The sequence below is a fragment of the Acomys russatus genome, chromosome 7, assembly GCF_903995435.1.
Source record: "Acomys russatus chromosome 7, mAcoRus1.1, whole genome shotgun sequence".
Lineage (NCBI taxonomy): Eukaryota > Metazoa > Chordata > Mammalia > Rodentia > Muridae > Acomys > Acomys russatus.
The window spans coordinates 23399027-23413360 of record NC_067143.1 but is presented as its reverse complement, the minus strand read 5'-3'; the positions used below and the strand labels follow the sequence as shown (position 1 = coordinate 23413360).

At 48.3% G+C, this 14334-nt stretch overlaps 1 protein-coding gene across 1 annotated transcript in view; it reads right to left on the bottom strand.

The window, feature by feature from the left end:
- Positions 1-14334, bottom strand: part of Igf1r (insulin like growth factor 1 receptor) — a 276403-nt gene that overhangs the window by 2364 nt on the left and 259705 nt on the right. Inside the window, 5 exon segments of the mRNA XM_051148717.1 lie at positions 5479-5555; positions 5557-5577; positions 5579-5615; positions 9269-9398; positions 11729-11891. Of these exon segments, the coding sequence (XP_051004674.1) occupies positions 5479-5555; positions 5557-5577; positions 5579-5615; positions 9269-9398; positions 11729-11891 (428 nt within the window).

The following is a 14334-nucleotide window of genomic DNA, read 5'->3' as shown; positions in this document are numbered from 1 at the left end:
AACTGGTCCTGGTGGTAGATGCTCGGCTGCAGGTACGCAGTAAGAGCTCTGGGCACAGGGGCTATCTTAGTCCTGGAGAGGCAGAGATGTCTCTTTATTATAGCACACCCACATTTCATATGTAAGGAGAAAAGCACCAACCAGAGCACTTAATAGTTTGTCTAAAGTCATGGAACTAGAGAGATGGAGTAGGAGTGAGACTCTGCCAAACATTATAGCCACTCTTTACTTATCTGAGTAAGAGTAACCACGGTTCCACTGGGAGACTGCTCTCTTCTGGCTGTCTACAGTCAGTCAGAGCTCACAAGAGGGTGTGGTCCGCATCCACAGCAGCCACGTCGCATGCTCTCCTATTCTGGTTAGGTGGCCAAACAGCCTGCTCTCCCATGCCCCAATTATCCCCTACCCCCACAAAAAACCCTAATCAAAATGGGATGTAAACACAAGGAACTCATCGCTGTGGCCGGGCTGTAATTTCCTCTCTGGCTGACAAGCTTATCCCTGAATAGAAAAAGTGCAACTAGGGGCAAGAACATGAGATGCGTCTGGCTCCATGCCCTGTGGCCAGGGGTGGAGGATGAGGAGGTGCCATCAGCAGGGCACTGATGCAGTGACATCAGCACAAACAAGCCATGTGATGCTTCTTTTAAATCATTCCAGAGTCAGCCCCTTCCAGTGCTGCCCTTAAAAGGAAGTGTTTTTTTGCTCTGTGCGATTTAAGACCTTGTTTTTATACTCTTTCCACAAGAAAACTCTCCAGTAGACTCTGGGATTAATAAACTGGTAAAATGCTTCTACTAAGGAGCACATTTTAAAACCACCACACTGCTCTGGTGAGCCGGAGCCGGGTTTTACAGAATATGCCCCTCTTTGAAAAGTATATACCCCACTTTTCCCTAGGACTGAGCTCTACCCTAGGGGTATATACACACTGTTATTTCCACCCCCCTCTTGGCTCTTGAGCCCCCAAGCACATCCCATGTCCTGAGCTGGACAGGTTGCCGTCTGTGTGAGGCACTGGCAAGCTGAGATGTGCTCTGCAGCTCATGGCTATGGTACCCCTGTTGCCAGGTGTTAGTACCGTACCAGCCACTGGTGACTCCCACCTAAGACCGGACTTTTGGAAGGTCCTACAGGGTTGACTGGGTCCCTTCTAGCATCCTCAAGCAGCTAAGGCTGTTTTAGGGGCGACTTCTCAGCTAGGACCTGGAAAGGGGATGCTACACAGGCCAGCTGCTGGCATACGGTTCATGCCAGGGATCACCAGGCAGACACCGTCATCTGCCTGTTTGGATCCTATTCAAGCAAACAGGATCTTTATTTCTACACTGGGATTCCCAGCATCCTTGCGGCTTAAATCTGGGGAAGGAAAAACGCAAAAGCAGTGAGACTCGGCTGAGTGCCTCTCAGCTGCATCTGAGCTGGTGTCGCTGGGCTAATAAAAATGTTCAAGTTCCTCCCTGAATCCTGCATCCTGAGAACTTGGAGCAGGAGATGTTGAGATGTTAATGGAACAAATGGTTTTCTGCACCTGAGTTTCTGTGACTGGGTCCAAACCGTCATCCCATTCTTCGGCATTAGGGCTGGGACTTGATTCAGGCTCTCCAGGTTCCATGAACCCTGGGACTGGTCTTTGACCTCATTGCCAAGTTTGTGTCTAAGGCACCGAAACCCAGGGGCAAAGATGGTGATGATGGGCTTTTCTGAATCTCACAGCACTTGCTAGAATAATTCAAACTGAGTGGATAGCCTGGATGCCCCTGCTGTTTGATGGCAGCCTTTTCCCTGAGGCTAAAACACTCTGGGATACCCAAGGCTGGATACTCAGCTACTCCCGAAGCAACCTGGGTCACATGCAGGCACAACGAGGCTACAGCATGGCCAGCGAGGGCTGTTCCTGCCTCAGAACCATACAATGGAAGCCCTTCCTCTACATGCGAGACCCAACAGGTTTCAGACTACTCCCAAGGGTGTCCTTTTCCAGGACACATCACATCCTCTCCTCAGTGTCTCAGGAATCGGGACACCACACTCCCTACAGGAGCCAGCACGCCTCCTTTCACTGTGCTCCTTCCTTAGAAAGGAGCCCAATCTGCCAAGGGGCTTCTGAACGGCCTCCTGAATCGATCATCTCATACCCAAGAGCAGCTGCTGTGTGTAAACTTCCTCCTCACTCTATGCTGGGAACAGGAAGTCCGCTGCCTTTCCATGGCAGGTGGCTGCTTCCCAAGCATATTAAATTCATACCAAAAAAAAAAAAAAAAAAATCCGGTCAGCTGGAGATGGATCAACTTCAGGAATGCCATGAGTTTCCGAAACAAATGTCAAAACCTCTCCTGTGATCAGCCCTAAACCACAGTAACAAAACTCACACCTGTTCTTTTGAACTGTTTTTCAGCTTGTGAAATAACACTGATTCTGGTATCTGTATCTATGCTGGTTTGGTGTATCCTGATGCAAGTTTAGGGGCAGGCATGTTAATTCGCCATCCCTTAAAGCTTGCCCTAAGTACTGTCTTTACAATGGACTAGTATGAACACTGTTGTACCACTGAGGTGAAAGCAAAGCTGTGAGGGACACCACCAGGAGTATTCAGGCCCACAGAGCTTCTCTGGGTAGTCCTCCTGCATCGTGTAGGCCTTCTGACGTCCGCTAGGAAGGACACAGTGCCACATTCTCCTTGACATAGGGCACAGCAGACAATGAACAAGCCAGTGGCTCTAGATGGCCTACTGCCCACTCACTTTTTTAAGGCCCTCCCAATTAAGAAGGCTTTTACACTTGCAGAGTTGAGGCAGAAGAAAAATGGGAGAAATTCAAATTCCAACATTAAAATAAATTAAGTTTTAGCTGGGTACCAGTAACACAGCCTATACTCCCAGCTCTGGGGTGGGGGGAGGGGAGGCTGATGCAGGAAGGTTATCCTAAGTACCAGGCTAGCCTGGCTACATTCTGTCTGTCTGTCTGTCTGTCTCTCTCTCTTAAGGTTCCATATTTGCTGCTTTCTGTATCTGCTTTCCATCAGTGGCAGCACTGAGAGGTGGAAATGACAAATGAGCATACGGTCTACAGCACCACAAACATTCTTCTGTTAGAGAAATCCTCTCAGTCAGTGGAGAGGTCAACAGAGAAGCCATGCCTCATACCCTATACAGACACACCCTGAAGTAAAGCTGACCGTCCCTCCCCCACCCTATGCACAGGAGGTTTGTTTGTTTGTTTGTTTTGTTTTTTTGAGACAGGGTTTTTCTGTGTAGCGTTGGCTGTCCCGGACTCGCTTTGTAGACCAGGCTGGCCTCAACTCACAGCAGTTCATCTGCCTCTGCCTCCCAAGTGCTGGGATTAAAGGTGTGTACTACCACGCCCTGCACAGGAGAGTCTTTATCTGCCCGAAGCCCCACCTCAGAGTTCATCAGCAATCTCCCAAAGAGCCCAAGCCAGTGTGTCACCTAATCATGATGCTCTAAATTCGTTAGAAAGCCCGCGAGATGAGTTTCAACCGATGGAGCCTCACGTGGGACTAGGCTAGCCCACACCTTGAAATCAACTTCACAAGATTCTAAGCCCAGTCACTAGCACCTCTGTCAGGCTCTGCCCACCGCCGGCACACCCAACCTCCATCTGTGCATCACCTCACCATCTGAGGAGCCATGCAAGTGAGTGCTGCGCTGAGAAAGAGGTAGGCAGGAGGAAGGCAGATAGGAGCATCTTCTGTATATACGTAAAGAAATCCTGACAGTCCCCCCCCTGGGATTCTTTCATGAGTGAAGCCAAACCTGTTTTGAAAAGCATTTCTAGAAAACTCCTATATTGGTCTTGACATATCAGTGGGAACCTACTTTGATGATTATCCTTGGGATGCAGATTGTCAGCTGAGCCCTGCCTTAAGGTGTGCCCATCAAAAACAAGTCCACTGCTCGCTGTACCCGATGAGCCAATCAGAATACCTCCTTCTCCCCCTTGGCGCCTCATTCCAGGAAAGGCCATCCTCCTGACCCACTAAGGACCAACAAAGCAAGGCCGCTGCTCAAGAGGGTATAAATAAAATCTGGATGCTCAATGCCCTACCAAGGCTCATGTATGAAAGTTTCGTACCCAGCTTGGCAACACTGAGAACCTTTGAGAGGGGGCGCAAAGAGGTTGCCAGGTCATTAGGAGGGGACCTTCAACACAACTGCACCAGGACTGCTGCCCTTTAATGCAGGGGTCCTCAACATTCCTAACACCTCGATCCTTTAATACAGTTCTTCATGTTGTGGTGACCCCCAACCATAAAATTATTATTTTTCTTTCTTTCTTTCCTTTTTTTTTTTTTTTTTTTAAAGATTTATTTATTTATTATTATGTATCCAGTGCTTTGCCTGCATGTACTGCAGGCCAGAAGAGGGCACCAGATCACATTATAGATGGTTGTGAGCTACCGCATGGTTGCTGGGAATTGAACTCAGGACCCCTGGAAGAGCAGTCAGTGCTCTTAACCTCTGAGCCATCTCCCCAGCCCCCATAAAAGTTATTTTCACTGCTGTTTCATAAATCTAAGTTTGCTACTGCTATGACTAGCAATGTAGATATCTGTGTTTTCTAATGGTCTTGGGTGACACCCCCTACCCCACCCCTGTGATACGGTAGGGGTCGAGGCCCACATGTTGAGAACTGCTGCTGTAAGAACCTCTTCTTCACTTTCTAGCCACAAGTGAGAATATCTGCTCTGACACACTCTTTCCACGGTAACAGCTGCCTCACCACAGAAGCAATGGTACCTACTTACGTCCCTCAACTGGAAGCTGATGCAAGCTGATTATCTTGAAGAGCTTTGTGACGTCAGGCTGGCTGAGCACTGACATGTATGTGGCACTGTGGTTATCCTACTATCACGTGACAATTCTGTAGACTAGCCACCGCAGGATGTTTATTTTACCAGAAGCCAGCGAGGGCGTGCCGAGGAGTGTGTTCAAAGAGGGATGAGCTTATAGCCTTGCTTCGGGGCCATGCAGCTCACAGGCATAAAGCTGGCAGCAGATGGTTTTTGACCCTGTGTTGGGGCTATCTGAGGTTTAGCCTACTAGTGCGAGAGAGTGACTCTCAGCCACGAAGTTCTGTGTAAGCTGGCTATACAGACCTGTCGGGGCTTGGGAGAGCTCTCAAATACGGCTCACAGTAATAACAGTTGTACTGTTGCCTTAAAAATAATTAAATTTTGCATGGAAAAGATGAGCCAGGATTGCTATCGTTCCATATTTTACAGAGGCGTGGGGGGGGGGGTGGGGCATTGAGACACCATGGTGCAAAGTGCCAATCAGCACCGGGGGACTAAGGAATACAGGATGGGATTAAGATGTTACACAAGTCACAGATCCGACAAGTTCATCTCCTCCAATAAGGATGGATAAGCTCTCTTCTAATCCTCTCTCGCACCCACAGGCAACGGAGGGTATGGCTCCCGAGTTACTAATCCTAAGTGGCTCAGGAAATACATACAGCATGTCAGGGCAGTTGTCCGGCTTGTCCAGAAGGCCACCCTCCATGACGAAACGAAGAACTTGCTCGTTGGACAAAGCCCTGGTACGGCTGCTCTGCCCAGCGTGGCAATCTCCCAGAGGACGACCCCAAACGACCTATGGGGGAACAGAACATGAGTAGCTCAGAAAAGCATGACAGGAAGGACTGTGTCCTCATCCTTGCTAGCATCACCTGGCTAAGTGTGGGACAATCTGTCCTCCTCTGTCACCAATAATGCTCCTGTGCGGAAGAGGGCACTGTAATCAGGTGGCAGGGCTGAGGCAGCTGAGGTTCTGGGCTTCTAACAGCCCACAAGAGTCTGATCCACAGCATCATTCAGTGTCTGGTCCTAGCCATTACTCGGGTATAAGCCAAACTGGCTTTAGCTCAGCACAGAATGCAGAGGATCAGGTCCCTGCCTGGCCAATGACTTGGGACAGCTAAGCATTTTAACTACTTTCCTTTGGGGACTCTTATTTATTAAGTATACAATGTTCTGCCTGCATGTACACCTGCAGGCCAGAAGAGGGCACAAGATCTTATTATAGATGGTTGTGAGCCATTGCTGCAAATTGAACTCAAGACCTCTGGAAGAACGGAGGACAGTACTCTTAACCTCTGAGCTATCTCTCTGGCCCCCTTTGGGGGCTCTTTTCATACCAGTTGGGGAATCTCTTGCTCATGGTTCTCCACACTACTACAAAGGAGAAGCTGCTCAGAGGTCTTAAAACAGGGCTCCCCAAAACAGTTCTGATCTGATGGGTATCAAGCAGGGAGCTGGGTCTTGCCATGTCTAAAAGTTCCGTAGGATCCTGAACTTGGGTCAAGGAAGATGACAGCGTCTGTCCCTTACAGAACTCAGGAGCCACTGGCTGGGGGCTGGGGGTGGGGAGGGGCAGCTGTGTCAGGTAGGAAACAGGAGTGGCATGCACTGGCCCACGGTGCGTGTCTGGAGGCTGGCTGAGGTATAAACTCAGCAGGCGGAGCCGTGAGGAACTCTACCACGTGTGCTGTCTTGCCCATCAGCCCGGAAGATCAAACTGAAGGAGATGCACGTACGCAGCGACGTCAGATAGGTAACAGCCATACTGTCACTTGCAGTGTGAATTCACCTTCTCAGGGAGAAGCTCTGCTTTTGCACAAGTCCTCCCTGGCCTATTTGCTATCACACTTAGGTCGGACGAAGGAAATAAGAAGTGGGCTGTCCGCTGCAAGCCAGCTCTCGGCTTCGCATGGAACCCTTGCGGGGCTGAGTACCACAGAAAAGCCCGGGGCAGGCATCTTCCACTTAGCACTCTGAGGACCCTGGCCTAGAACTGAAGCCTCTAACTGAATCATAGTGTTTGGTTCGCTGCTTCAGCTCCCTTCTACAAACAAAATGTTTTTGTACAAATTGACACTAAGCAATGGTGGACAGAAACAGAACCGCAGCCATCAGACCCAAGGTCCTTTTGAACTGACATTGACTAACATATAGTCTTCAACTGTACAGAAGACGGCCCCCCCCCCCCCCAAAAGCCACGCTCTGCAGTGAAATCATGGTTTTCTGAAAAACCTGGGCTCAAAGAAATGGGTGTCCTGTCAGCGTCAGTCATGGAACCTGCCCTCCAGAGTCTGCATGGCCACATCAGAGGCACTCTTTGGAGGCTGCAGCACCCACCCTCATGTCTGAAATGCGGCCTGAGACAGGAGTGATGTATGTGGTTTTTCAATTTCTGTCAACTGGTCTTGACAAGGTTCCCTTCCAGGCCAACTTCCCTTGCCCCTCAAGCTTTCCTGGCGCAGCCCAGGCTCTCAGGCTCTGAGTGCCCTATCTAGACTCTCTACAAACTCAGCGTGCAGCCTCCAGCCTAACCCTCTCCGGCACCCTGCTCTCCTGCCCTGCGCCAGCAGTCTGCTCAGATGGAGGGTAGGAAGACAGAGCACACAATCAGAAATAACAAAAGATGTCTAGGGACACGGGCTGGCCTGCGTGCCCGTGTGAGGGAGGGGACAGTCCCTGGAACATCTCCACAGAAGCTCAAGTAACAGCTGTGATAAATATCGATGCCATCCAGGGCGTCGCTTGACCTGAGGGTGCCTCCGAGCGCCATGTTCCTAAGGTCTCCTACAAAGTCAAACAAAACCCTCTGGATTTCTTTTTGGAGTTTTACCTACTTAAGGGCAATTGTCTTAGGACTGTGAAGTCGTTCTAAAATGGCTGCCGTTCTTCCAAGAGCACAGCTTCAGTTACAGTTAAGAAACAGAGTTTATACATCCCAGTGTCCTTGCTGTCCCAGCTGTTGTGTGCTTAAAGGTTGGGTGAGGAAACAAATGCTCAGCACTGCCAATGCCTTAGCATTTGGCGGAATGAATTCTGAATGCCTTTCCTCTTTATACAGGCATTTTTCTCGTTGGTTCCTAACAGCTATGTAGTCACAGTGGAGGAGATGGGCAGGGAGCACCCTGCGAGGCCCTCACTGAGGCTTGTAGTGACAGGTGCTACCCAGAACTGGGGTAGAGGGAGTCTGTGTGAGACTTCAGTTTGATTTCCCTCTGCCGACTCCGCTTTTCCTATCCGGCAAGCTGACCTCAGAGCTTCCACAAGCATGAAGCTCAGAGTAAACAGATGAAGTGTGGCCCTAGGTGTGCCTTATCCTGCAACCTCCTCTAAGCACAGAGCAGAGTGCTCTGACTTGACAGTAAAGAGGTAACTTCGGATGTGCTAACTGCAGAACAGACCTCGTCCTCGAGTCAGGGAACAGCCAGGCTGTGCTGCGTCATATTCAAATGCTATTTCCAATTTGCACCTGTCTTCCAAGTAAGATCCCAGGCTTCTGACCAGGAAGGGTTCACGAGGCTGAGGAAATGACGTCAGTCACTACTGGGATAGCTTCTCTGTGTGATCATCTGCAGTTGCAGTAAACAACTACCATTTCTGTATCACAACAGCAACAGGATCTCCCGAGAGGAAAGCCAAGACACTTGCTGACATTCGAGGAGGAGGGGGACATGCCAGGGCTCCTGCCTGCCAGGAACTCTGGTTGTATTTTGGAACCCGATGACCTCTACATGGCGTTTCCAAGGAACCTGTCACTACAAGCCTCAGAGAAGACTCTGCACCCCTTTGGCCAGTGTGCTTCTACCACAGGGCACGTTTATTACTAATGAGGATGCTTTGGGTCAGCAACAATGGACATCTACGTGTATGTGTGTGTGTGGTGTGTGTGTGGTGTGTGTGTGTGTGTGTGTGTGTGTGTGTGTGTGTGTGTGTGTGTGTGTGAGAGAGAGAGAGAGAGAGAGAGAGAGAGAGAGAGAGAGAGAGAGATATCAGATGGGACCATCAGAAAACCACAACTAAGACTCTCAAGTATTGTTTTTAAATAAAGCACTGCCTTCGATCTGAAGGTTCAGTGAGGTGAGGTAGGGTCATAGACATAGTACTAAGCTACTGAGAGTGAGGAAAGAGAGGGCAAACAGGCAGAGGAGAAGCAGACAGACGTGGAAGCTCAGACTTCTGGCATCCCCACTTCTTGGTAACATAATTAATACTAGCTAAAAAGGGGAAGGAAGGGTTGGTTCTACACACTCCTTAGAGTCCCACGAATACCTTTTTGCTCTAATGGACTCCACACAGGAATGTCTAAGAGACAGAGAACTACGGGGCACTGAACGCTCAACTCACACTGGCAATGGGTAACAGTGAACAGAGACCAGGAGGAGAATGACCCAGGAGCCTGGGTCAGCAGCGGGAAGGTCTAAGCTGGCCCTGTAGGGAAATGGGTCGTACCAGACATCGGAATGAGTGGTGAAGACTCCATCCTTGAGAGACTCGGGAGACATCCAGCGCACAGGCAGCAACCCCTTCCCTCCTTTCCGGTAGTAGTCTGTCTCGTAGATGTCTCGTGTCATACCGAAATCTGGAGGGTGCAGAGAAGTCGCATGGTTACCTAGCTGGATCAGGTCTTAGGGCAGTTGCAGCACAGGTGCTGGGGCAGGCCTGGCCTGGAGTCCTCCTTGGCTTTCCCCACACTCATGGTGAGACCCCGAGAAGGCTGAGTATTGCCGCCTGTAACTTTATGAGGCAGAAATAGTAAGACATGATCAGTCACTATACAAGACATTTCTGGCCTCAATAATTTATAAAAGTGTCTAAGCGGTGCCACAAAGAGGTGAGGCCACAGAAACAGAACAAACTCCACGGGGAATGAGGTCGCTTGGATGTTAAGCAACACAACTGACTTGCACTGCGTATGAGCTGCCAGCTGCCCCTGGTGAACTGAGTTAGGGTTTGTGACTCCTGAGACAGGGGGCACTGAGGGACACCAAGAAACCCATCTGAAGAGGAAAAAGGAAGTGCTCAAGGCTCATCTCAGAGTTAAATTAACCCAGTGGCATTCAGATGAGGGGATATGCTTTGACTTGCAGAGAAGGGGAATTCTTAGAAAACAATCTCTCCTCCTAAATGCAAAAGAAAAACAGAACGACCCCCACCTCCTAAACAGGCACAGAAAATTTAATTCTAAAAAGAAAAATCGTAATTATAATAGAAAATATCCTCATAAATACGCCACATGGTTAAACAGAAAATATAATCCTTACTGATTTGAATTTAAAACGGCAAGAAGCAAAAAAAAGCATGTTTCCAACTGTAATGCAAAGTAGGACAAAGCAGCCTCCTCCGAGTGAGTTTCTGCCTGTGTTGGGAAGCGAGCACAGGAAGGCAGGATGAGGACACAGGCACAGGCTTGCTGTCTAAGCATCTCTGTGCCTGGCCTATCATCACTGGCATGTCAGTGGCGGGGAAACATGCCACAAGGATGCAAGGCAGCTGCCCCAGGCCACTCAGATACACAGTGGCTTCCTCTGAGGAGTAAAATCTGGGTCCCTGTGTGAGGAATGGGAGCCAGGAAGGATCATAAGACCTGGTAAAAGGACAGCTCTTATCTTGAAATTCTGGGGTATGATATCCTTTTGAGGACTGCTCACCCAGTGCTCCAAATATGAGCATGCAAGCCCAGGGACAGACATGCCATGGGGACTCTTTGGTTACTCCAATGACTACATCTGTCCTATGACACTACAGCATGCCAACACCCCAACTTCTGCAGTCGAGGCAAAATCACGACCGACAGCCTGACTTTTGAAACCTCTATAGAGAAGACTCTCACTGCTAAGACAGAAAAATAGCTCATGAAAAAAAACAGTCGGATTTGGAGAGATGGCTCAGAGGTTAAGAGCACTGGTTGCTCTTCCAGAGGTTCTGAGTTCAACTCCCAGCAACCACACGGCGGCTCACAACCATCTGTAATGAGATCTGGTTCTGAAGGCATACACAGGGAGAACACTGAATATATAATAAGTAAATCTTTTAAAAAATCACTGCTAGGGTTTAGGCAAGAAAAACATCTGTAGAATACATGTGCAGGAGGTGGCCAAAGGTTAGTGGCTGATAGCTTTTGCATTTCTTATCACTATAGTTTTTGTTGTTGTTGTTTTCAAAAGAAAAAGACAAATAAAAAACAAAGCCAACATACAAACTAAGAGGGCAGGAAGACTGTCTAGCCAATGACCAGAGTAGTCCAGCCAGTGTTTTAATACCACACTGCGTTGGTAGCAACAAGGGGTCTATATCGTGTAGGCTGAGCAGCTGAGGCCATGGCAGGATGCGCTATGCATGACAGGAAGGTCAAGAGCTTGGAGCTACAACTGGAGGATGTAGTTCAGTGCTTAACTGAACTGCATTGAGGTCCTGGGTTTGAAACCTGGTAGCGGAAGAGTGAGGGAAGAACTTTGAGCTGACCAGTTCTAGGCGTGAGATCCAGTAAGCAGTGATCTGCCCTCCTCTGGGGACTGACATGCCCACCTTATTAATCACCACCATTACACTGTGCAGGGGCCTCACCCGTTTGTTTGCTCCCTAGGAACCTCACGGGCCAATCTAGGAACAATGCTCTTTGTAAATCAAGAGACTTGAAGGGGGAGGAGACTGGACAGCTGACTTTCATCCTCAAGCCAAAATCACTCGAGGAATCACGCCATCGTAACTGTTTTTTGGTAATCAACAGTCTACCCGGGAACCCTAACCCTGTCTGGACTACCACGTTAAGGTACTCTACACATCTTTGGACAAGCCACTGTGCCCCTGCGATGTACTGAAGACCTCTCTCGGGGCAGACTAATGACTGCACAGTCCCTAAACCACCTGTGACTTCAGCTTCTGCTCCGATCTGGAAAGCAAGGGACACACCTCCAATTTTGACTGTGAAATCTTCGGCTACCATGCAGTTCCTAGCAGCAAGGTCTCTGTGGACAAACTTGTTGGCATTGAGGTAGGCCATGCCATCTGCAATCTCTCCAGCCATCTGGATCATCTTGCTTAAGCTTGGAGGAATTAGGACTAGATTATTCTGCTGTGGATTCAAAAACAAAACATAACAAAAATGTGAGCATCTGAGACTTCTTCTTCCCCACCTGCAGCTTTAATCTAGGGTTGCAAACCCTTGGTGATTTGATCTGAGCACCACAGGTTGCCTGAAGGACGCCAGGAGTTGCTCAGAAGGAACATATATTATTGCTGATCGCTGGCATCATCTGCTTGTAATAAAGTCATGTGTTTGTCCCCTGGCCTTGTCACAGGGCAGCTAGGGGAAACACCAATCAACACACCTTAGGGCCAGCCTTCTCTTCTCCGCCCCCGCCCCATGCATACATGTGCCTGAATGTGGAGGTCTGAGGTTGACGTTGGGAATTATTTTATTGCTGCTGGCGCAGGGCCTCCCATCAAACCTGAAGTCGGCCAACACGGCTTGCTCTGAGCTGAGCATCCCGACTGACCCTTCCAAGGCAGGAATTATGGGTAGGCTGCTGCACTTGCCCTGCATTTACGTGGTTTCTGAGGGCATGAACTCTGGTCCTTTTGCTTGTGGGGCAAGCACTTTAACCAGCGAGCCATCTCGCCTGCCCATTATTTTCTATCTGTAGCAGGACAAAATTGTTTAAAGGGAAATGGCAAGGTTAGGTATTAAGGGCCCTCAGTTACTTAGGCTCCAACTCGTGAGTATGTTCCTTTGGCTCTCAAAGCTACGAAGTGCAAGTACGAGGGAGGACGGCACACTTGTACAAAGGCCACACGGAACACACACACACTTCCTAACTGGATCGCCACACGCTGGATTTCCCAGGGAAGCTGCCAGGACTTATTTATCTTTACTCCCTTGCTCTAAGGTACAAAGATATGAAGACGAATGCTGTCGGCTTGGATTGCTGTTTTCTATGGGCACTGAGGATAGCTGGAGTTCAGACGGAGGTCACCTTGGAGGAGACCAAGGTCAGTGACCAGCAACATGGACAAATACCCTGTTTGCAGTGAAGGCCTTTGGCATTGAAAAGAATTAACCTAAGAAGTGATAAATTCATTCTGACAAAATAAAATATATGCCTAAGTAACTGATGAGAACGGCTTAGTGGGTAAAGGCACCTGCTGCCAAGACTGAGAAACCCATGTTCAATTCCCAACACTGGTATGGTGAGAAAAGAAAACCAACTCCCTCAAGGTGTATGTAGATACACACGAGCATGCACACCTGCTACATACATGCAAAAGTAAAAAATTCCCAAGGTTCCCTGTCACTCCAATCCCATGTGTAAAACCAATCATGACCCCACAGTTTAGACACTAACTAGCTTGTACGTCAGTACCAGTACAATAAATTATGCCTTGGTTTCCCCAAGAGCAGAGTGTCCCATACAATGCTATCAGGCCATCTCACTTTCATACATCACCTCTTTAACTCATTTTGAGAGTCACAGGAAGAGCACTACAAGGCCTTGAGATCACACTATCTGGGCTACATACACTACACAGGCCCCACGAACTCTGACCACAACGAACAAGAGAACTCTGTCTCTTGCCCAGGGTTGCTAAGTTCTCACCAGATGCCAGGATTGAGAAGCCAGGCAACAGCCCCCCTGCTCGCCCCGTATGTCTAGGAGTGCTCTCCACACTTCATGACAGACTTAGTTGAGCTCGCTTATTCATTTATTTATTACTTATTTACTTCATCATCTTTACTTTGCTTCAGGGTCCCCTACCTATAATCCAGGGGATGTTTCCAGGGGCTGTGACATTATCTGGAGGAAGCCTGGATCCTCCATTTGTTTTTATCCCGTTGCTTCCCTCCTTCACACTGTCTTTTAGTGTCTTTAGGGTTTTAAATATGCATGGCAAAGTAAGACCTATGCAGGTGACACGTACTTAGGCTCACAATGCATACTGGAGTATGACTGCTGTTCAAAAGGACTCTGCCACTCATCATGTGAAAAATAATCAACAAAAGTAACTTAATTATATGCAGAAAAGGGCTGACATTTTGTCAGGTCATGACAGCATGTTGTCACTCTTTCCTTCATCTCAAGAGAGTAGGAATCTTTAATTTTGTTAGAGACCCTTGAGACGAGCACAAACCCACACATTTATTTAAGTAAATAAATAAATAAGCAAACTGCAATGAGGGAGGGGCAGAATATACTGAAGCTAGGTCTATATACTGAAGCTATTGTGCACATTCTGAAGCTAGAAAATATAGATATATACATATATGTGTGTATATATATATATGCAAATACATTTTTATTCTGAGTTAGAGGAACAAAGTCTAGATCTAATGAATATAAAGGTTAAGTTTTACTTCCGAAAGGGACTTTAGTAATTCAACTTGTATCTTTACAGTTTTTTTAAATTAAAATTTTACTTTATGTACATGGGTGTTTTGCCTGCATGTATGTTTGTGTACCGCTTACACAACTGGTTACCACGGAGGCCAGATGAACGACAGATGCAGACAGTTGTGAGCT